Here is a 23,011-nt window from a genome sequence, read left to right as displayed (position 1 = left end):
GCCCGAGACCAGGCCCAGCCCTCTATCACCAGAGACACCAGTCAGCCTGGGCCTTTCACCTGATGTACTGGTTTCCTATTGCTGCGGACCAGATTACTACAAACTTAAGAGGCTTAAAACAATGCAAATTTATTACCTCACAGGTGGAGAGGTCTGATGTCCACGTGGAGGGACTTCCCTGGCAGTCCAGCAGTTAAGACCCCCATGCTTCCACTGCAGGGGGCACAGGTTCGTCCCCTGGTCGGGGAGCTAAGATCCTGTTGGACACGTGGTGTGCCCGGAAGAAGAAAACAAAGTCCACGTGGATTTGGCTGGTTCCTCTGCTCCAGGTCTCACACAGCTGAAAGCAAGAGGTCAGCGAGGCTGCCTTCCTTTCCGGCGGATGCCGCAGGACGAATCTGCTTCCAAGCTGATTGAGGTCGTTGGCAGAATTCAGCTCCATGTGCCTGTGGGGCTGAGGTCTCCGTTTCCTTACCGGCTGTGGGCTGGGGTCATTCTCAGCTTCTAGAGGCCACTCACAGCCCTTGGCTCATGGCCCCCGTCAAAGCCAGCCATGGTGGGTAGAGTCCTTCTCGTGGTTCAAAGAGCTCTGACCTCCCTCTGCCTCATCTCTCTGAGCCTCCCGCTTTCCTCTTCTGCTCTGAATGGCCCCCGTGATTACATCAGGATCTCTCAGCTAATCCAGGATAATCCCCCCAAATCAGCTGACTTGAAGCCTAATTCCACCTGCAAAGTCCCTGCCCAGCAGTCTGTAGATTGTGTTCGATCAAATAACCGAGCGATGGAAGCTAGAATTCTGCCCACCATCCCTGGCTCAGCACTCTGTGTCCAGCACCAGTCCTCAGCCTCCCCTCTGTGGGAACACAGAGGACCAAGACTGCAGAGAAACCCTCACAGAGGTGACGCCCGGCTGGAGCCAGAGGGCGGATGAACTCACCAAGAAAGTGGCTGCAGGGAGCGAAGGATGGAGAGAGAGCCCAAGACTGAGCCCGTATTTGGGGTGAGTCACTATTATGGTGCCATGCTTGGGACCAGTGTTTTACCTATAACTAAACTGTAAAACTATGTTTAACCACTCTGGGAGGCAGGGCACCTACTCCCATTTTACAGATGAGGAAACTGAGGTCCTGTGGGGGTGAACTACTGGCTTAGGTCACATGGTGAATCTGTAGTAGGACTAGAACCAAACATTAGTCTATAACTGACCAGGCCAGTGCCTTTCACATCTCAGGCCTTCTGGAATGAACCACAAAGGAGGGTCACTGGAGACCCAGCACAGGGAATGAGTTTGGGGTCTGATGTCTAATACTAGGGCCTTCAGTCCTGCCACTCTCCAGGTGGCTCAGATGGGCAGAAAGATGAGGTGGTTCCTGCACACCTGAAGGATAGGCCATCACAGAGGCTGGACACCTTTATCCCAAAGCCAGGGGCTTAACTTTCCAAATAGCAACCATGCAGGGTCTTTTCTGACATTTGCCTCAAAGCACACCCAAGGGGCATCCAGACAGGGGCTGATTTTTAAACTGACAAAGATCTGCTTTATCTGAAAAGACAGTGTCTGCTGGCACTGCTAACCTTCATGCAGATTCAGTGCCCACCCTAAGCGGTCACCTTGAAGCCCTGTAAGTGCCGATTCCAGAGCCATACCCAGACCTGCTGGTCATATCCCAAGACAGAACTCCAGGAATCTGCTTCCCCAGGAGCCTCACAGGCAGAGTCTGGGTGAGAACTAGGTTTCCTCCTGTCTGAGGGAGGGAGACATGAGACAGCTCAGATCTGACAGGCCAGCCCTAACAGGCTCTGCCCACACCGAAATGCCTCGGGCTGCAAAAGAGCAGGGTGAGCAAGTGCAGTGGGTCAAACCTGGGTTCAGACTCCCTCTGCACGCTTACTGGGAACGTTACCATCAACTCTTGGAGCCTCAGTTTCCCCATTTGTAAAATGGCAGGTCCACAACCTGCCACTTGGCAGGGTGATGACCTAAGTGAAGAACCGGGCCCCACTGGGTGCTTGACAGGTTGCTGCAGGCAGGTCTGATCATCCTCTCCTCTCCCTTGAAGCAACCCCTGTGCATGTTTCCTTCATTGGAGATGTTCATTGTTTTATTTATCTCACACCCAGACTCTTAAAAATCATATTCTTCCTTTTTTCAGATTTGCAAAATAGAAAAAATGGCCCTACAGCTGCTAATAGGACTTTCTCAGCAGAAAGACTTTAGACTTTCTGCGGGTGGGGGGCGGGGGTAGGGGTGGAACAGGCTCATAAAAACAGCTATCTACTTCCTCTAGTTTAAGTTCATTCCAAGGCTCAAGGGACAACCAGGGGAATGTGATTAATGAGGGTGGGAGATGGGGGCTCTGGGGTGGGGACAGGCACCACCCTCGCCCATGGTGCCGGCCAGTCCCGACAGACCGGCAGATCTAGGACCCCGCCGGACAGAGCGGTCCAACTCTCCTCTGCCCTTCCTTGCGGAGAAGGAGAAAGTGGAGTGATGTGGCCAGGACGGGAGGTCGAAGACGCTCCACTCCCACGAGCCTGGCGCTCGGAGCAGTCCTGCAGGGCCCCGCCTCCCCCCACCCGGCCTCCTTCCCCCGCCTCCTCCACGCCCGCCTCCCGCCTCCCCACCCCCCCACCCCGTCCGCCGCCCGGCGCCGCCCCTCGCGCCCTCCCGCCCCCACGAGGCGGCTTTTGGCGGCCTGCCCCGCGGCCTCCGGAGCCAGTGCGCCAGCCGAGTCGCAGCCGCAGCCACCGCCACGATGTGGGCCGTCCTGCCGCTGCTCTGCGCCGGAGCCTGGCTCCTGGGCCCCACCGCCTGCGGCGCCGCCGACCTGGCAGTGAGCTCCCTAGGTATGGGGACGAGCGCCCCCGGAAAGGGGCCCGGCAGGTCGGAGACTCGGGGGACCTTGTGCGGGTGGGGACTCGGCGCGGGAGCAGCCGGGCAGCGCATTTCCCAGGCCCGAGGCTCAAGGGCTCTGCGGGTCGGTAACCGGGATCCAGGCAGGGTGACCTGTGTGACGGGGAGGGGGGCGGGAGGAGGGGGAGGTTTGGAGGGCGGGCGTCTCGCGTGAGCAGAGGAGCGGGTGGCTAGGTGCCCAGGGTCCCCCTTGCTCGGGGCGCTGCAGAGACTAGAACGCCACAGCAGTCTGCGGCCCCTTCTGCCCTCCACCCCCCATCTGGAGACTTAGAGGACGTTGATCTGCCCCTGCCGGAGGCAAGCAGGGACTTTACAGCCTTTCCGAGTACCTTCCAGGGACTTGCACATAGGGGATCCCCAGAGGTGCCTTGAGAGTCTATCTGTACAATGGGCTGGACGGGCTGTTTGGAGGAGTGACTTGCACTTAGAGCAATGGCAGTTTTAGCCCCTGAAGACTGAGGGTGTTTGTTCCAAGGGCTCAGGGGGGTAAGGTCCAGCCCCAGGACTCCCCTTTGTGGCCAGGTGGGCTGTGAGTGGCCCAGCTTCATGCTGCTCTTACACCCCTTCTATTGCTGGGGGTCCAGCCACCTCCCCAGGCTGAAGGCTCTCCCCTGCAGCCTCCCTCCTGCCCTGCCACTCCCCACCCTCAGCCTCTGCCCACCGCCCACAGGCTCTGACCTCACCGGACCACCAGCCCCCTCACCCTGAGGACAAAGAATTGTAGCCAAAGAGCAGCCTGGGGATGGGACAAAGATCACTGGGGCTGAATCTTTTCAGCCAGAATCTTGCCTTATTCCTCCCGACCCATTTGTCCAAGAAAGTCCCCCAGTCTTGCAGACCTGGGAGGACGCCCAGCTCCAGCTCAGTCCCAACCTAAGGAAAACCCAGCTGCTCCCAAGCCAGGGCTTTGCTTTACCTTGGCTGTGGCCTGCGTGGAGGAGGAGGGCTGGTGCTGGAAGCTGTCTTAACTCCAAAGCAGGGCTTGGCAAACTTTTCCTTATGTAAAGGGCCAGATAGTAAATATTTCAGCCTTTGTGAACCACACAGGCTCTGTAGCAGCTACTTGTGTTGAAAGCAGCCATAGGCAGTGTGCAAATGAATGAGTGGGTTGTATTCCCGGAAACTTTTACTTATAGACACTGAAATTTGAATTCAAATGATTTTAAGGTGCTACAAAATGTCATTTTTAAAAAACCATTTAAAAGTGTGAACACTTTTAGCTCGTGGGCCATACAAAAACAGGCTAATCCCTGTTCTAGATACTCCCACGTGGTCCCCGAGACAGGGCGGTACATAAAGCATGTGTGCTTTCTTCCAAAAGTCACAATGGATTGAAATGGATCTATCTGAGGTTGGGGTGAAGGGTCACCAGAGATCTTTCTCGCCCAAGATCATCTCTGGCTTTTTCTTCTGCTGACCTCCAGCGAATGAGAACTAATACTGGGTTTTCACACCTGCTTGTTGCTTTTGAAACCTTTGGAGGCAAACACTGGTCAGTTGTCCTAAACCATCTGCCTTAAACCCTGGTCCTAAGTTGAGATCTGTCTTCCTCTGAAGCCATCAGCTGTAGCAGGGCCTTAACTAGGATTTGCAATCCTCTGAAACCCCACGCAGGGCATATATTGGGGAAATGTGCATTTCTTCCCCAGGGAAAATGGCTATCACTTGCTTTCTGGAACAGATCTGTGACCCACAAGGGGAGATCCTAAATTCCATAAAACAGAGATCTTCAAACTGTGGGATGTGGATCAGTGGGGAAACACAAAAAAGTTCCAAGTGATACCGGCACAGACAGGGAATCTATTTCCAAACCCTTCACTTCCAAGAGAAGAGAGGACCTCACCGAAGTATCAGCTACCGGGGTCCTAGAAATAATGTTGCGTAATAGAGCACCATGTGATTTGGGGCGTAGGAAGGAGTGCAAGGAATTGAGTGACATTGCTCTAAAAATTGCCTTCTGTTCCCAGAAGCAATAAGCAATGAACAATCCTGTTTATTTGAGCAGAATTTCTCAGCCCTTTGAAAGGGCTGAGACAAAGACCAGAATTAATGCTAACCCATTCAAGAAAATAGGTAATATTCACCCATGAATATATAAATCCATGGGGAGGGGGTTGTTAGTAAAGTTTAATTTACCTCATTAAGAGATGCCTTTCCAATACAAGTTTACTTTTTATGTTTAACAAATACTTTTCATAAGGTATATTTGACATGTTTTAATCAGTGTTAATAATGATGGTGATGATGATGACTTAATCCAGAATAAATTTTTATAATAGTCAGGGGTATATGGGTCACAGGGAGTAAAAGTAATTTAAATTTATACTTTCTGTTCTTGTTGTTGCATAAAAAGATGCTAGAGCGACCAAGTAAAAACAGATGCTCCCTTAGGGTAAAATTCTGTGAGATGTGGATGGAGATGGGAGTTCAAGGAGAAAAAGAAACTATCTAAAATATCCAGCTCTTATAGAAGGGCTTGTTCATGTTATTGATGGTGGATATCAAATCATGATGGTATCATGGATCCTTTTGGCCAGCTTTAAAAGAACGATGTAACAGTCTTATTTTTATATGTCATTCTTTACAATAAGCTGGAATACATCCTTTGCAGCTATGAAAATTTGAAGTGCAGTTTTTAGATAACTTAAAAATGTACAAAGGTGGATATAGCAGGGGTCTACAAACGACTGGCGCTGCAACCTGTTTTTTGTAAATAAAGTTTTATTGAAACAGCCACACCCCTTCGTTTTCACACACGAGGGCAGAGTTGAGTAGTTGTAACAGACTGTAGAGACGACGAAGTCTAAGATATTTATCATCTGTCCCTTTAACAAAATTTTGCCCACACTTGGGATATATAGGTTTTTTTTTATAGGTTTTTAAATTAACTTCTTCCTGAAGTATAGTGCAGAAAAATGCACAAATCATTAAATATGCATTTTAATGAATTTTCATAATCTAAACATACTCGTGAAGCCAGCACCCAGATGAAGACATAGAACATCACCAGCACCCCAGAAGCCCCCTCTGTACCCCCACTAAGGATCACCACTATCCTGACTTTTAATACCATAGGTTAATGGCATGTCGTTTTTCAAAATTAATTTGGAGTACAAAAGCGGTAAGAGTTTGAGTTCCTCTTCACGATCAGCGTTAGACAACACCATTTTTGGTGCTTTAAATTTAGCCCAGTTCCCTAAAATGCAAATCAGTTCTGATGTGCCCTACTTGGCTATAGACGTTACTGCAAGACACCCAGGCCTAATTTTTTTTTTTTTTTTCCTTTTTTTGCAGAGAAGTTTCACTTTAAGTCATGGATGGTGCAGGTCAGTGTCCAACTTCTTTCTGAAGTTTTTCATTTCACTAAGTTTCCTGTTATCAAACGAAACTGTGCTGGATTTGAGATAATAAAGAGGGATTTTCCAACCCCATCTCCCTGGGTCTTTCCCAACTGGGAATCGGTCAAGCACTGGGAAAGATTCAGTTGTGAATTCCTTCCAAACAGTGGTCCCCAGTGATGAAGTTGGCTAGCAGCCTTTCAAGCCTTGAGATTCATTTCTGTATTTTGTATTCACGTCACATTGTGTGCTTGCTGCAAAATCAGTTGGAAAACACTAGTGTGCGTGTTTTTGAAAAATGGTGATTTCTGCCATTAACTTGACCTAGTACCAGTTGTGGCGTCCAGAGGTGACCTGCACTTGGCAGGTCCTTCACCAGGGCCTCTTGGTCTCTTGGCTGACTCTCTGGCAGCTGCATGGGCTTCATTCTGGCCACAGGTCCCCAGAGGCAGCGGGGGGGTTGCTTTGTAACTTCCCGACTTTCACCACAGAGACCCAGGGCAGCGTCCTGCCTGTGATACAGATTTGGCCTGAGAATCGTGGCCGAAAGAAAACTTCCAATCCTCCTCTTAGAAAACAAAACTGTCTCCCTCTGGTGAGCTGCATCCTGTTTCGGTGACTTATTGCTGATGTGTTTTGTTTCAGCACCAAAAGAAATACAGCTCGGAGGAGTACCACCACAGGCTGCAGGCGTTTGTCAGCAACTGGAGGAAGATCAATGCCCACAACGCCGGGAACCACACATTCAAAAGTACCGTGGGGACACCTTTCCTCCGGGCTTCTCGCCCATGGCAGGAGGGAGCATCTCAGATCTGGAAGGAAATCAATGAGTGGTGCCACTGATTAAAGGGCCCACTAGGGGCTTGGGGTGGACGGAGCAGCAAACCAGGCTCTGAAGCTGGGCTTGGCTGACCTCAGATTCTGGCTCCGCCATTATTCTCTGAGATTCAAGGGGTTGTAGCTTTAGGACGATGCTGGTACCCCTGGATGGTTGTGAAGTTTACGGGAGGTGTACAGAAGCCCTGCCCTGTTCCTGCCATCTGCGGGTCCAGCCCAGATGCTGAGCCCCTGTATTGCTGTCGGGGCAGCCTCTTCAGAGACATGTCCTGGACTCATGAGCAGCCTCTTAGGACATCTGCCTTCCCTCCGGGTTAGTTTCACTAGAAACACACACACACTGTGTGTATACTGAGGGCTCAGAAATGACGGCAGTGTCAGCTAAGTTGGTAATGTGGGCAAAAGCATGAGGTGGAAGGAAACCTGAGTTTGAATCTCACTTCTGCCCAATATTGACTGTGTGACCCCGCTGTGAAGTTTTACTTGACTGTAAAGTAGAGAGGATAACACTCCCCTCGCGGGTTAGGAAGACTGAAGGAGGTGGCAGGTGGGCGGGCACTTGGCGCAGGTGTGCTGGTTCTGTACCCTGCCGTTCACCAGACTCACTGATGGGGTATCTAAAAATATGGGTGCCCAGGCCCCACCCCAGACCCATTACGTCTGCATCTCCAGGGTGCAGCCTAGACATTTGTACTGTTGAAAAGCTCCTCCACGGGACTTCCCTGGTGGTCCAGTGTGTAAGACTCTGTGCTCCCAGTGCAGGGGACCCAGGTTCAATCCCTAGTCAGGGAACTAGATCCCGCATGCATGCCACAGCTAAGAGTCCTCATGCTGCAACTAAAAGATCCCACATGCGGCAGCAAAGATCCCGTGTGCCACAGCTAAGACCTGGCGCAGCCAAAATAAATAAATAAATATTAAAAAAAAAAAAAAAAAAGAAAGAAGGCAAGCTCCCCAGGGAATTCTGAAGCACAGTGAGGTTGACCTCGGTATATTGAATTACAGTTGACCCTTGAACAATGCAGGGTTAGAGGCACCGACCCTCTGCACAGCTGAGAATCTGAGTATAATTTATAGTCTGCCCTCCATATACACGGCTTCTCTGTATACCCAGTTCCTCTGTCTCCACGGTTCTGCATCCAAGGATCCAACCAACCTGGGATCATGTTGCACTGCAGTATTTACTATTGAAAAAAATCTGTATAAGTGGATCTGCCCAGTTCAAACCATGCGGTTCAAGGGTCAACTGTAAAATCAACTATTCTTCAATAAAAAATAAATTAAAAAAAAAATTTTTTTGAAAGGGTCACCTGTACATGACATTTAAAAATGTAAAGGAACCAAGTTGCAGGGGCTGTAGATCGGACACACGTGAACGTGGGGTTTCATTATTTTTTCTCTTTATTAGTGACTTACTGAGCTCCTCTTTTTTGTTGTGTTTTTTTGTTTGTTTGTTTATGGTTTTTCCTTCTCTTTTTCAGTGGGACTGAACCAGTTTTCAGACATGAGCTTTGCTGAATTAAAACGCAAGTATTTTTGGTCAGAGCCTCAGGTGGGTGTTATTCATTGTGACCAAATCTGAGTCTTTTCGCTCAAACCTTTGGAATAAGCTCATAGCCGGCTCTGCTTCCAGAGCGGTTCGGCCCCTCCCCAGCTGCAGCTGGGGGCCCCCAGGTTCTTGGGGGATCCAGACATGTCAGCCCCCAGCAGTTCGTCAGTCCATGCTCATGGCCTCATGCAGACCCCAAACTTAGAGTTGCTGGAGAAAATACAGTTGCCCCTTAAAACTGAATTTTGGATAAACAACAACTAATATTTTAGCATAAGTATATCCTAAATATTGCACAGGACAGACACTACAGGCTTATTCATCATTTATCTGAAATTCAAATTTAACTGGGTGAACTGTATTTTTATTTGCGAAATCCGCCTACCCTGTCCTAACTACCCCCAATCTGGGCTCCCAAAAGGACCTGTCATTTAGCATTTGGAACCAATAGGTGAGGGTGGGATGGTTCTGACAGCTACAATCTTTCTTATTCTCTCTTGGTGATTCCACTTGAATTACATACTTTTCCATCAAAAAGGTTTCTCTTTTTCCCCCTGAAAAAAATGTAATTCGTTGTTTCAGAATTGCTCAGCCACCAAAGGTAACTACCTTCGGGGTACTGGTCCCTACCCACCCTCCATGGACTGGCGGAAAAAAGGAAATTTCGTCTCACCAGTGAAAAATCAGGTATGCATGACAATCCCCACCTTCCCCCCCCCCCCCCCCCGCAAACAGCCACATTCTTAGACAGTATGCCAGGAAGAAAAACTCAAAAGAATCCCAAAACACAGAGAGTATATCCCCAACTCTATTTTTTTTCTCATCATCTCTCTAGCTGCCTTCCTCTGAAAGGCTGGGAGGTCATTGTTTTTATGGATGGATCTGGGGGATAAAAGCGTATTTCTTCACTGGGCTGAAGTTTACCCATCCCCCGTGTTCCACCCCACTGTCTAAAGTTCCCCATTGGCCATAGGTCTCTTCTACAGTCTCCCAAAACATCACGTTCTCTGTGCCCTTCAGTAACTGCACACCGGGACTCCATTCCTACTGCCCATACGTCTTTTCTTCCCCGTCCTCCATATGCTGCACAAGGCACCAGGGTCCAGCCCCTCCCTGGCTGGCTGCTTCCCACAAGGGAGCTGCAGGTGGTTAGTGAACAGAATGGAACCCAGCATTTCAGACGTGTTCTCAGGAGCGCCCCCTGCAGGGCACAGCGTGCCTGGCAAGGGGAGTGGCGGTGTCTTCCCTGCACTCACAGAGGTGAGGACTGGGCCGCTGGCTGGAGGGTCCCAGCACATTGCTCTGTCCTGGAGAGTCTGGACCCACCCCCTGCTGTCCCCTGGAAGTGACAGTGCAGTGGCCTTCTTCAGGAAGATGCCGACCTCTCGATCCCAGGAAATACAAGGTGAAGGTTTCCCTCCTGGAAGCACTTTGCTTTCCACTGAAACTCTCCATGAGAAACATTTTCTCCTTTTCCTTAAAGCCACATGGCACAGCTCCAAATCCTCCAGGCTCACTGGGTTCCCAGAACCTGCCTAGTGATCTAGACGTTTAAACCAGCACCCGGAAGCCAAAACAAGTCTCCCCTCCCAGCAGTCGGAGGGGTAGAATGAAGTCAGCCCTCTGCCCCAAGCCCCAAAGGCAGCTTTTAGACCATCTGAGAATTCCATGACCGTTCAAAGCAACAAGCGTTAAATGTGGAAGCCCGAAACCTGCTCACCCTTTGGGCAGGTGAGAAGGGGAAGTCTGCCAAGAACGTTCCGGGTCCTTGTGTTAACTGACCCTCGGGCAGGACGGAGCCCCAGGGCAGAGGGGCCAGAACAAGGCGATTACCCTCATGGGTGTGTGTGGTCTCTCGCTGTAGCCACCATACGGTTACAGATACGGTGACCGGATCTGACATTAGCTCAGCAGCCTTGAGGGTTTCTCACTTTACAGAGGAGGAAGTGCTGAAGGTACAAGGCAAGCAGATGACAGAGGGCCCTTCCATCCAGGTCTCTGCTCAAGGCCAGTGCTGGCCACTCGGCCCTGTCCTGCCTCCTGCAGTGGTGGCCAAGCCCAGCCTCTGACCAGCCAGAGACGCTCTGACCAGGCCCTCCCTCCCTGCCGAGGGAAGGCTTTGAGAGAAAGAACTGGGGGCCGGGGTAGGGTGAAGGCTCTTTCCAGGGAGACAAGCAGTGAGGACTCAACAAGGACAGTGAGGAAGGGAATCTTAGGAGACGTTTCAGAAGTAAAATATGGAAGACTGAACCAGCAAGGGGCAGAAAAGAGACCAAGATGCTGCTGAGAGAAAAACACAAACAGCAGCTAATATTACGGAGCCCGTGGGGTAACTGCACGACGGGCAGGATCTCATCTACCCCTCTGACAAACAGCCCTGTGAGGCAAGCACGGCTGTTCCCATGTTACAAATGACGAGACCGAGGGTCAGAGGGGGCAGCAGCTCGCCCAGGTCGCACAGGGGGTGTGGGGCAGAGCTATGATTTGAACCAGGCTTGCAGGCTCCAGCGCCCGACTCTGAGCCCTCGGGAGGCGCTGGGAGGAAGGTGGCCGGGCAGCGGCTGTGACCGTGGCAGAGGACGGGGAGATGGACGGATGGGGCAGGACACGCAGAGTCTGAAGGGTTTGGGGCGTATACGGGTAGGATCATCTGGGAGACAGGGTGTCTGGGCCTGGGTGGAGGTCAGGGCCGAGGCAGGGTTTGGGGAGTTGTCAATTTAACAGTTAGGACTGTGGGTGAGATTGGAGGTGGAAAGGTGAGAGAGAAGGTTCTAGAAACAGGACTCTGGCGAGTCCTTCTGTTGGAAGACAGTGGGAAGAAGAGGAGCCAGCATAAGATTCGGAAGTAGAGGGACTTCCCTGGCGGTCGAGTGGTTAAGACTCTGCGCTTCCACTGCCGGGGCACGGGTTCCATCCCTGGTCGGGGAACTAAGATCCCGCATGCCAGAAAAAGATTGGGAAGAACAGAAGAGCACAGAATGGGGTCGGGAGGAGGGAGGGCTTTGGCCGTGTAGGCTGGTGGGGATTGGTAGCGAGGATTGGGAGTGCACGGGCGCTTGTCACCGGTGGCTGCTGCTGCTTCCCCTGTGCAAGCCTCGGCCTCCTCATCTGCAACACGGGGAGAAGGATGTCAGCCTCGCAGGCCTCGTGAGGGTCAGAGTGGACAGTGTGGGCCAGGGCTTTGTCAGCTGAAGTCACGGAAGCCAGAGGGGTCCTGGTCCCTGACCTTCTTCCCCCTCCCCTTGGCCTCTAGGGCAGCTGCGGCAGTTGCTGGACCTTCTCCACCACCGGGGCCCTGGAGTCTGCTGTCGCCATTGCAACTGGGAGGCTGCCCTCTTTGGTGAGCAATCAGCCACGGTGCCGGTGCTGGGGGAGGGACGCGGAGGAGGGGTCACAGCTTCGCTCCAAGGCCTGATTCGGAGGGCCAGGCCTGGGCTGTCAGGCTTCTTTGTGGCTTTAGCTGACAGTGCCATTTCAGTTGGACTTCAGGTGTCCCAGCCTCACGGGCATGCAGCGTGCAGACCTCAGCTGACACTTCAGAAGAAATGAGGCTTGTTGAGGAAATGGCCCAAGGGCTCATCCCTGGGTGGGTCGGGGGGAGTTCCTCGGTGTGGCCACCTGGGGCCTTCCGAGAGCAGAGCCTGCCTGGGAGGCAGCCCTGTAGGAGCTGGGCCCCCTCTCAAGCTGGTCACCTTCAGGCAGGGAAGAGCGAGCGGGGACCCCTGAGCCCCTGGAGTGAGGGGTGACTGCCCAGCCGCTGCCTCCTGTGTGGGGAAGAGGGGCCGGCAAGGCTGGCGAGGGCCACCAGGAACCGGCTTGAGGGAAGGCCCGTCCCCTCCCCCTCCCATCTGCCACCACGGGACCCCAGGAGCTGCACGTACGTGCACACCTTCAGGGCCCCCCGCGCCCTCTCACCTGCCCGCTTGGCTGCCAGGTTGTCGCTGAGCTTCTCCCCGACGGGCCGGCTGCTGGGCTGGCACCTCAGACACACAGAGACAGCCCTTGCCCTCGGGGAGCTTACAATCTGGTGCCCTTGAGCCCGGGCGGGCGGGGCCGCAGGCGTGGGTCGGCTCGGGGAGGCCCGGCGCTGGAGGCTCTCAGCTCACCGGGCGTGCGTTCCTCCCTCCAGGCCGAGCAGCAGCTGGTGGACTGCGCCCAGAACTTCAACAATCACGGCTGCCAAGGGTACGGCCCTGGCCGGGGGGCCCGAAGCCCCTGCTCATTTCCCGGGGTCACTTCTGTCGGGCCTCATACGGGCCGGGCACTGCCACAGCCTCTGCCCTCGGTGGGAGCAAAATCGGCCGCGCTTGTGGAGGGGGAAGGTCACCTCACACGCCCAAGGTCCCTCAGCTGGAACGGGCAGAGCTGTAATGCAAGCCCAGGCCTGGCTGGTTCCAAGATCCGTCCTCGTTCCCTGGTGTCACCCGGATTTCACCCCACAGCACGTTTGGCCTCACCGGCCACCAAGGCCTCTGGGCGAGTGGCCAAAAGAATTAATAGAATGAGAAGCACGTCATCCTCCAAAACCAAGATCCACACACAGGTGTCTGGCTGGCCTTTCCACAAGTTCTCTAAAGCTCTAGCCACCCCAGCTCGGCAGGCCGCGTGGAGGAGCTTTCCTGTAGATGTGGTGCAGGGTTCAGGCATAAAGGCTGCGTCTCTGCTGGGCCTGCTTTCCTGGCCCTTTTTTTTTTTTTTTTTAGTTTATTTTTTTGGCCATACCACATGGCTTGCGGGATCTTAGTGCCCCGACCAGGGATCAAACCCGAATCCACAGCAGTGAAAGCACCGAGTCTTAACCACTGGACCGCCAGGGAATTCCCCTGGCCCACGGGTTCTTAGGGATTTACCCACATTTCTCCGTGTCTCCAGCCCTCATCTCCTCCTCACGTGCTCTGAGACCTTTCCTCGGGATGAGCGGCTTTCCCAGCACACACGTGTGTAAAGCCAGGCCCTCGTGCTCCCCTGGAGCACGCTCCCAGCCTCGCCTCCCCTCGCCTACCTGCGGCCCATCCCTCTCCCGGGCGAGTCCTGGGCAGGCCTGGTGCTCCACCTGCTCTGACAGAGCCAACACGAGGGCCTCCACGCTCGGGCTGCGTCTGGGAGTCGGGGGTGAAGTCACGGCCTAGTTGCTGACCCACCATCATATCATGGTTAGCCTCATGGCTTTTTGGTCTCTTTCCTCTTTGCAACTTATAAACACCACCCATCACAAGTCTGAAAGGGCATCCTGGGGCCCCCACCATTTTCCCAAGGGATCTATTTGCTTTGGTTTACTTCATTTTCTCGTTCATTCAGCAAATACGACAGCACCTGCCCTGTATGTAGGCACGAGGGATACAGCAGCTGATGTTCTAGCTGTGCCGCAGGTGGGGTGGTGACAGATGCTCTGGACAAAAACCAGAAGGGACAGGAGATTGATGGGGAGTTGTGGCTGGGTAGCTGTTGAGTCTTCTTTACTCCAGGAGGCAACACGAGGTAGAAGAAGATCCACCTTTGGAACCAGATCCTGGCTGTAGCTTTGGGGCCCTGGGCAAGTTGTTCAGCCTTTCTGAGCTTCAAGAAATAACAGCAGCTACCTCCCGGGGTTCTGAGGGGTTGGAAAGTCATGTTTGCAGAGCGCCTGCCCAGGCGGGGCCCAGTGGGCACGGTGGTGGCAATGACCAGTCAGCTGGGCAGATCCTGTCAGGTCCTGTTCCTGACAGAGCGAGGGGCCTGGCTTCCAGAGGTCTCTGTCCCACGGAAGCACGTGTGGCTGGACCTTGGACCCTCCTTGATAGCCTCTTCTGAGTCTGTTGAGCTGTATCCTGAGGCCGGGCAAACAGGGTGGCATTGCTAGCCCCTCGGAGACTTCTCTGCCCCTGGGACATGCCCCAACCACGGCCTCCCAGCCCTGCCAGGGCAAACGTCTGGCAAGCTCCAGCCCCTGCAGGCCCCACCTCCATCGGGGCCAGTCCCAGGTGGGCACAGCTGTGTGTGCTTCTTGCAGGGGTCTCCCCAGCCAAGCCTTCGAGTACATCCGGTACAACAAGGGCATCATGGGTGAAGACACCTACCCCTACAAGGGCCAGGTAACTCTGGGCAGCCTGGGCTCCGTCTTCTTGATCTGCAGTGCTCCCCGTCTCTGTTCTTGTCCCGGCCTCGGAACACATCTCTTCCCCCGCACCCCCCTGGAGGACTCCCCACTTCCACCTGGATTCTCAGAATTGTCTCTTGCAGCTCACTTTTTTCCCCTCCTCTGCTTGCCCAAGCCCCAGCTGTCAGCCAGCTGGGGGCCTCTTAGCGCCCTGTGTGTGGCAGCATCGTCAGGCTGCCCCGCCCCTGCCGTGAGTGCACCGGGACAACGTCTGTTAGCTTCTTCCCTCCCTGTTCATGCGGACAGCACTCCTGGGCCCACATCCACTTTGTCCAGGGCCTCCCCTGCCATCACCTCAACCCCGCCTGTGCACGGCTGGGCACCTCGACTGTCCCACAAACCCGGGATTCCTCCTGTATCTCCCCTCTCAGCGATGGGAGGACCACCCTTCCCTAAAATGTCTTGGCGGCCAGTGGTCCGTTCTTGGGGCGGCCCCCTGACCCAGACCTCACCTCAGTCAGCCTTCTGACCATCCTAGACCTTCTCGCATCTGCTCCTTTGGTCCATCCTGTGTCCCCGCCTGCACTCGGACCTTGGCTTCCCTTCACCCTAGATCACTGTGGGTGCCCTCTCCTTGGGCCCCTTCCACCCAGGGGCTGCCAGAGTGGCCTCTGAGACTCAGCGCTGACCACACTCTGCCTTGTTCAGAACTCCTCAAAGGCTCCTCAGGGCCTGCAAGAGAAACTCCAGACTCTTTGGCCTGCCTTTCGAGTCCTGCCCCCCACCCCCGCCACCTCACGCAGATCTGTCTTCCCAGTCTCGTCTTTTACTTCACTCTCCCCTTCATAAGCTTTCTGCTCCCACCCACCCACTTGCTGGTTCCTAAACGTCAGGTCCTGCCTTCTTGTCATCCTGACCGTCTCTCCCGCCTCAGAAGGGCTTGATCTTCCCTCCGTGTGTCCTCTGTGCCTGCCTCTTGTGGGTAAAGTTCCTTGGGCTGAGACTGGCCTGCCCTTCCCCTGCTGTGCAGGCTCTTACTCGGCTCCATTTCTCAGCAAGCTTCCTTGGACTGGGCCAGGCCCCTTCCTCGTGCTCCCAGCAGGTGCCATGCAAGCCCACCTCTGCCAAAGCCAGCACAGGACCATTTCCTCCCACTAGACTGTGAGGTCCTTGAGGACAAGGAGGCCTCTAATTCTCTCATAAGTGACCTCATCACCCAGGCCCTGGGACCTGTAGCTTTTGCTTTATAAATGTTATCAAATTGTATAGGGGAGGCCTGAAGTCTCAGCCCGGGGCCGAGCATCCCTAACCTGTATTCCATGACCTTTGCCACCCTGAACAGGATGGTGACTGCAAGTTCCAGCCCAGTAAGGCCATTGCTTTTGTCAAGGATGTAGCCAACATCACAATGGTGAGTACTGATCCTTCTCTCAGATAGGGAATGTGTTCTGATCAGGAGGCCAGTCTCCACTGCCATCAGATGGCCAATGGGCACTGCAGGGCAGCCTTTCCGAGCAGCACATCACTTTGATTCAAACGTTTTGATTATACTTGAATCTCAATCACCGTGACGGGGGCAGGGTGGAAGACAGAAGGGAAAGAGCAAGAGACTGGCAGTCGGGTGCTCTGGTTCTGACCTGGGTCTGTACAGCTCTTCCATCTTGTGTTTCAGTTTTATTGTCTGTAAAATGCAAGCAGTAATCCCCATCCTACCAAAGAGGATGTGAGGATGTGTGTGATATCAGGTATGTGTGTGAGAGATTGAATGTGAATGCACGGAGTGAATGTGCGTCAGTCAGGATAAACCAGCTTATGCTGCAGGAACAGCTGCAAAATCTGGATGGCTTAAAACAATCAGATTTTATGTCTCATTCATGTGACATGTCCCTTGGTTTAAGCAGGGCTGTTCTTTGTGTCATTGGCTTCACTCCAGGACCCAGGCAGAGGGAAAGAGAGTGGTAAATTATGCACTGGCGCTTAAAGCCAAAACAAGTTACACAGCCACACCTAACCTCAAGTGGATGGGGAAGTGCAGTACTTCCATACTGCAGTGCAGTACAAACCATACTCTGTCCGAGAGGAAGCTGGAATAAGTGTGAACAGCCCTCGTGACTCCACTGTTTGCATGTTTGCAAGCATGGGCGAACATGCATAAAGAGTGAAAGAGTATTTCCACGGGTGTGTGTAGGTGTGACGTGTGCTGATGAGAGCAGGAGGCTGGGGCGTGTGCCCACAAATGTGTGCATAAATCACAAACGTGATGTCTGTGTAATGACAGTAGCTACCATTTAATTAAAGCATGTGCCATGCAGTCAGCAACAGTAATGAAATTTATGGAGTGCTGACGGGAGCTATACCAACCACTTAACATGTATTATCAAGACAACGCTAGGAGATAAATGTCATTATAACCTTCATTTTATAGGTGAAGAAAGGTTCAGAGTGGTTAAGTAACGTGCCCAAGGCCACAAAGCTAGAAGTGGAAGCTGGATTTGAACGGAGACCGTGTCATTCCAAAATCTACACCCTGTAGTTGGGATGTTTCTGACTATGGTAGATTTATCTTCAAACAAGAGCCAGTTTCTCTTAGATACACTCACCAAGGGCTGAACCACTCTGGCCCATTCGTATCCCATTAGGCAGTGAACCAGGAGCTCAAAGGTATCCCTTTTGCCTGGTGCCCAGGAGAGCCTTGCCCATGGCACCTGCAGGGCCCTAAGAGCAGGCCAGCACTGGCGTCCGGCCCTCCTTGGCAGGGCCGAGGGATGGCCACGGTAACGGCCGGCCCCACGACATGCTCCCCCTCTTGGTGAGCAGGCCTCCGTGCCTTCCTGGTCTCATCTGCCCTGACCTGCCTGCGCTCACAAGGCCTTTTCTGAGCACAGGGAAGGAAGCGGCTTGCTTACCAGGCAGCCGTTTGCTCTTTGCAGCTGGGTCACTGCCTGCCCCTCCAGGGAGGTAGGATGGAGGAAGGGCTGGTGCCCCAGCCCCTCCAGCCTGACCCTCCCTCAGCAGAGCCCTGGCCTCAGCTCACCCTCATTTCAACTCCCTAAGTCTCCAGCCAGGGGAATGGCCTCCTTAGCTCATGCTAACCCAGTGGGTCCCAGCAGGGATGCTTTAAGAAATCCTGCTGCATGGGACCCACCCTGGAGATGCTGATGTAATCGTCTGGGGCGCAACCTGGGCACTGGGATTTTGTAAAGCTCCCCCGGTGATTGCAACTGCTGCTCTCGCCCAGTCTCCGCAGCTCTGTTCCAAAGCCGCAGCCTCCAGGAAGCCTCTGACTTCCTCACGCCCACCTTCCCCATTGGACGGGGATGCATCCTCCTCGGGCACACACACACATTTCTACCACCATCTGGGCCTTATCTGCTCATGGACTTCTAACCCCTGAGTTCTACCAAAAAAAGCTCCTTAGACTGGCTTTGTGGGTGCAGGGGGTCCTGGGGGTGGGAGTGGGGGAGTCACACCCATGTCTGGAGCCCCTGGTCCACGGGAGGGCCTTGGCACGTGGCTGTGAGTGAGTGAGCGAATGAGTCCACGCTGCACCCTGGGCTTGACCCGGAAGGGTGCAGGATTCCCTCGGAGCAGAGCAGGGAGGGGGAGAGAGATGAGTGCACGGTCCAGCCCAGCAAAGCCGAGGGAGGTCACAGGGGAGCCAGGGTTTGGGAGGAGGGGCCCATAAGCCAAATAAAAAACCGCAAGGATCCCGGCCATTCAGGCGCAAGAAGGCAGGGGCCCCCATACCAGCCCCCAATACCCAGGGCTTGGCTCTGCTGTAAGGAAGGGCAGCTCCCCCTTGGCGGCAGCTTTTTGGTCTAAAACAGATTTCTCTTCCCTCCTCAGTATCATCGCTTTGAGCCTCTGTCCCCTACTTTGGGGCAAAGGGCCATATTTCTCAAGTGGGGTGGGGAGATGGCAGAGGCCACGTGTGTCCACCTGTCGGCCCCTCTGTCCACAGAACGACGAGGAGGCGATGGTGGAGGCGGTGGCCCTGTACAACCCTGTGAGCTTTGCCTTTGAGGTGACTGATGACTTTCTGATGTACAAAAAGGGCGTCTACTCCAGGTGAGCCGGGGAGGGGCTGGGTGGGCATTTCGCACCTTCCGCCAGTGCATCAGCCTGCAGCCCTGAAGGTCAGGATCCACAGTCCCCAAGTGGGAGGAAGAGAGGCGGTCACATGGCTGGTCAGGGCTGGGGTCCCCGGCCCCCATTTGAGCACAGAGCTCACCCTTCCTCAGCAGAAGAGCTGCCTCTCGTGATGAAAACCTGTGTTCAGAAATTTGAAGATGTGAAATAGGAAATAGCTGCTCTCAGACGCCAGAATCCCGTGCTGAAGCCTCCACCGCAGGGTTTTTCAGGAAACCCGAGTTCTCTAACACTGGTTTCGTCTCACCCAGGCCTCTTGCCTGTTTTGCAATGTGAGTTCGGCCACTTCCGGTAGCATCTCCTTCACGGCCTTCTTGTCATCTGGCCATTCCTAAGTGCAGGTGTTCTCCAGGGCTTTCTCCTCAGCCCTCTGCCCTCTCTTCACACACTCCTTGAACTCCACGGCCAGCTGTTTGCTGAGAAATTCCAAGTCTCCGTCCGCCAGCCTGGTCTCTGCCGGGCGTTAGACCCACAGATCTAAGGGCCTCCCCAACGCATCAAGCTGGATGGCCCATGGAAACCTCAGATCCTGCATGTTTCCGTCCCTCACCAGACGCTGCCCCATTAACACTGCTCAGAAGCGTGCTCTCTGCTCCCTCCCTGTGTCTCTGCCCACCGTTCCCTCCTTCCTGCTCTGTCCTTGTGCCCTCACCGCTGGTCCATCCTCCACTCGGAGCCAGAGTCAGCCTTCTGGAACACCCTTCTCGCCACACCAACTTCTCCATCCTCCAGCGTCTCCCCCCCGTCCCGTGTCTTAGCTTGGCTGGGGGAACCCTTGTGTTCTGGTCCTTCTTTCTCCAAGCTCATCTCCCGTCAAAGCCACCCGCATCCTCCCTGTTCCACCCCGTGCCCCTGCCCCTGCCCCACCGAAGAGCTCGTAGTTTTATGCGAGTCCCCTGCCTCCCCAGGGAAGCCTTGCCCCTGCCCCACCCCGTTCCCACCTGGTTGGATCCCCTCCCTCGGGCTCCTGTCAGCCCCCCAGCCGTCACAGCCCTCGGTCCACTGTATAGAAGTAGCCTCTCTGCCATTCTGCTCCCTGCCGAAGGAGGCATCCTAAATCCAGGAGCAGAGTTTTGCACGCTGCTGGTGTCTCGCACCTCGTCCCCGGGCCAACAACTCAGTTACACGTCGGCTCAGTGATCACACGACCACTGCAGTTTGTCCTCTTGAAATTTTCAGAATTTCCTCATGAGAACTAGTTCACTAGCTAAAATGAGAAACCTGTGTAATTGTCCCAAATACAAGGTAATCTTAAAATTAAATACAGTGGCAACAAAGCAATGCCATGTGAAACTCCAGCCGGACACTGTTGCCCTCAGAAGGTGCAGCAGGAGGGCTGCTCTCTCCTTGTTATGAAAGAGGCATCGGAAAGCGTCAGGTGTCACAGCTGGGCCAGCACCGCGCTAAATCTCGCTCCTTTGGGTGAGCAGAACCCAAGGGGCTGAAGAGAATACTTCTCTTGCCCTGTGACTAAACGAGAGTTAATTCACCACCTTAAATGCCTCCCAGTCCCCGCTTCGGGAAACCTTGCTCTAATTCACTTGTTGGATGTGATCGAATCACCTTCTTTTTTTTTTTCTTTGGCCGTGCTGCACAGCAGGCCGGATCTTAGTTCCCCGACCAGGGATCCAACCCACGTCCCCTACAGTGGAAGTGCAGAGTCCTAACCACTGGACCGCCAGGGAAGTCCCACATATTTTCAAGCCTTTTTCATTTTCATTTTCCAGTACCTCCTGTCATAAAACTCCAGATAAAGTAAACCACGCAGTCCTGGCTGTTGGGTACGGAGAAGAAAATGGGATACCCTACTGGATCGTGAAGAACTCTTGGGGTCCCCGGTGGGGAATGAAGGGGTAAGCAGCTTCCAGGTCCCGTGTGCTGGGAGGGGGCGTGATTGCTCAGGTCTGGGGGCCCTCGGAGTGTGTGGGGGGTCTCCACCTCAAATGTGGCTTCCAAGAAGGGACTGCTCAACACAGCCTTTAGCCCAGGCCAGGAAGAGGGGAGCGTGAGGATGTAACCCTCACACCCCCCAAGAACCCTCCAGCAGCCCCTCTCCCATCCTGGACCCCAGATTTTGATGACTCTGTGTCCGGAACAGGAGTCCATTTGGCTCAGGAGGTTCTATGACCACCACTAGTAAACAGTTCACAACACAGGGCCCTGCTGGGACTAAGCCAGCGTCTGGGAGGGCCTGTGGGTGAGAAATCCAAGCACCAAGTTTACCGATGGCTGACAGCCCCTCCTTCTGGAATGGGGCTGGAATCAGGTGGCCTGGGTACATACCTTGATGGGACTTTGTCCCTGTCTCTTCTCTCAGACTCCCGTGTCCTCATCTGAAAAGGGGGTTTTCATCTGTTACCTGAGGGGTCCCAGTGGTGATTAAATAACTACGTGAGGGCCTAGGCAGGGCTAAGAATGGGGCCCTCAGGAAACTCTGGGACAAGTGAGATACGGGTAGAATAAGGAAGAGAGTTCAGGTGGCAGCCAGGTCGAGGGAAGAAGTTACTCACAGGTCAGAGATTTCCTGGTGGTCAGAATAACCCAGTATTGCTATTTTGTGAGTAAATTCAGAGGGCCTAATCCCTGGAGTCAGACCTTGGAAGGGCCTGTGGAGAGGAAGCCGCCCGCCAGGCCTCAGCCCCTCCCTCTGCACAGGTACTTCCTCATGGAGCGTGGGAAGAACATGTGCGGCCTGGCAGCCTGCGCCTCCTACCCCATCCCCCTGGTGTGAGCCGGGGTGGCAGCAGCAGCGACTGGTTGGTGGATGGAGGGAGGACCGGGCAGCCTGGGGCCTAAAACCCTGCCCTGGAGGAAGTGAGCAGTGGGAGACCCACCCAGGGCCCCTCACTTTGTGCCCTCACCCCGGCCCCGAGCCTGGAAACCCAAAGAAAACAACGAGGAAGAATTCCATGGAGCAACAAGCCCACGCCATCTTCTGACACAGAGGTCACCACCAGCCATGTGCCTTAGGCATGGTTTTTAACTGACTCAGCCCCACATGGACCAAGAATGTTCTTTCTTCCCAGAAGGGCTGCTTTTCCCATTTGGAGAAAGCTCCACGGACAGTCTTTTCTGTGGTCTTTATTGAATAAACCTTCAGTGAGCACCTCCCTGAGTCAGGCTGTGTGCTGGGGCCTGGGCCTGCCTCCAGGCCCTGGCCTCCTAAGAGGGAGGCACCAAGGGGTGGCCGGCTCTCTGGCTGGGAGGATGGCGTGGGTGCTGGCGCCACTGTCTCCCAGAGGCGGGACCCGGGAGGAAGAACAGGTTTCATCTGAGATCTTGACTGGTCATCCCCGCATGGGGAAGGAGGAGCTAGTGTGCCAGGCCCTGGCAGAGCCAGGATTCAAACCCACGACACCGGCCCAGAAGCCTGTACTTCTCCACGGGGCCTCCCCAGTCCCAGCTTCCTGCTCCTACTCCCCTGCCCTTCCGCCCAGGGCTGCCCCCATCTCTTCCTCCCCTGATGCTCCTGCCACCTCCACCATCCCTTCTCTTGAGAAAATGGGGTCTCCATCCAGAGGGTGGCCGTGGAGTCTCGGCTGCTTCCCGATGCCTCTGGGCTCCAGGGAGCAGGGTCTGTGGCACGAGTTGGTGCTGTTTGTCCTACAGTTCATAGATGTACCTAATAAGAAAATCTTTCATGTCATTTGGGCCTCCTGGAGAGCTAATGGCTTGAGACTTGTTATTTTCATGACAAGCCCTATTTGGAGAATGCAAGTGTGGTTTAATCTGTTACAAAAGTCTAGTAACATAAGACACCACAACAATAAGTCAAGACAAAAACCAATCACCTTAATAAACTTAACAGTAATCGGATGAAATTCAATCTATTTTATTCTAGTTAATCTACTCTAGATTTTTAAAAAACACTAACATGAAATGAAAGCATAATTCCTTAATACAATAAAGATCCCCAAACCCAGGGCAGTGGTATAAAAGGAGTTCCATTAAAGGCAGACATGGAACAAATAGGCCCAAGATCAGTACAGTTGCTTAACATTAATCAGGAAGGTCTGGCTGCTGTGATAAGGAATAAACCACATTAATATGTGCAGACAGTATACTAATGTGGCTAAAAACATTCAAAAGGATATACATTAAAACTCAGAACTAATGAAAAGAGTTCAGAGAGTGGCTGCTTACCAGAT

General features: G+C 53.8%; 1 protein-coding gene across 1 annotated transcript; it reads left to right on the top strand.

Annotated features, from left to right (window-relative positions):
* Positions 1 to 2,689: 2,689 nt before the first annotated feature.
* CTSH (cathepsin H) lies at positions 2,690 to 21,978 on the top strand. The gene is made up of 12 exons (XM_061179792.1): positions 2,690 to 2,847; positions 6,209 to 6,240; positions 6,898 to 7,003; positions 8,571 to 8,641; positions 9,221 to 9,325; positions 11,892 to 11,978; positions 12,768 to 12,823; positions 14,628 to 14,709; positions 16,057 to 16,125; positions 18,676 to 18,782; positions 20,591 to 20,716; positions 21,519 to 21,978. Exons 1-12 carry the CDS (start codon positions 2,757 to 2,759, stop codon positions 21,592 to 21,594), a joined length of 1,008 nt encoding a protein of 335 aa, XP_061035775.1. The 5' UTR covers positions 2,690 to 2,756; the 3' UTR covers positions 21,595 to 21,978.
* The last annotated feature ends 1,033 nt before the right edge of the window (positions 21,979 to 23,011 follow it).

Source organism: Eubalaena glacialis, chromosome 2 (genome assembly GCF_028564815.1).
Source record: "Eubalaena glacialis isolate mEubGla1 chromosome 2, mEubGla1.1.hap2.+ XY, whole genome shotgun sequence".
In the NCBI taxonomy this organism is placed as follows: domain Eukaryota; kingdom Metazoa; phylum Chordata; class Mammalia; order Artiodactyla; family Balaenidae; genus Eubalaena; species Eubalaena glacialis.
Note: the sequence above shows the minus strand (reverse complement) of the source record. Positions and strands in the feature narration are given on the sequence as shown.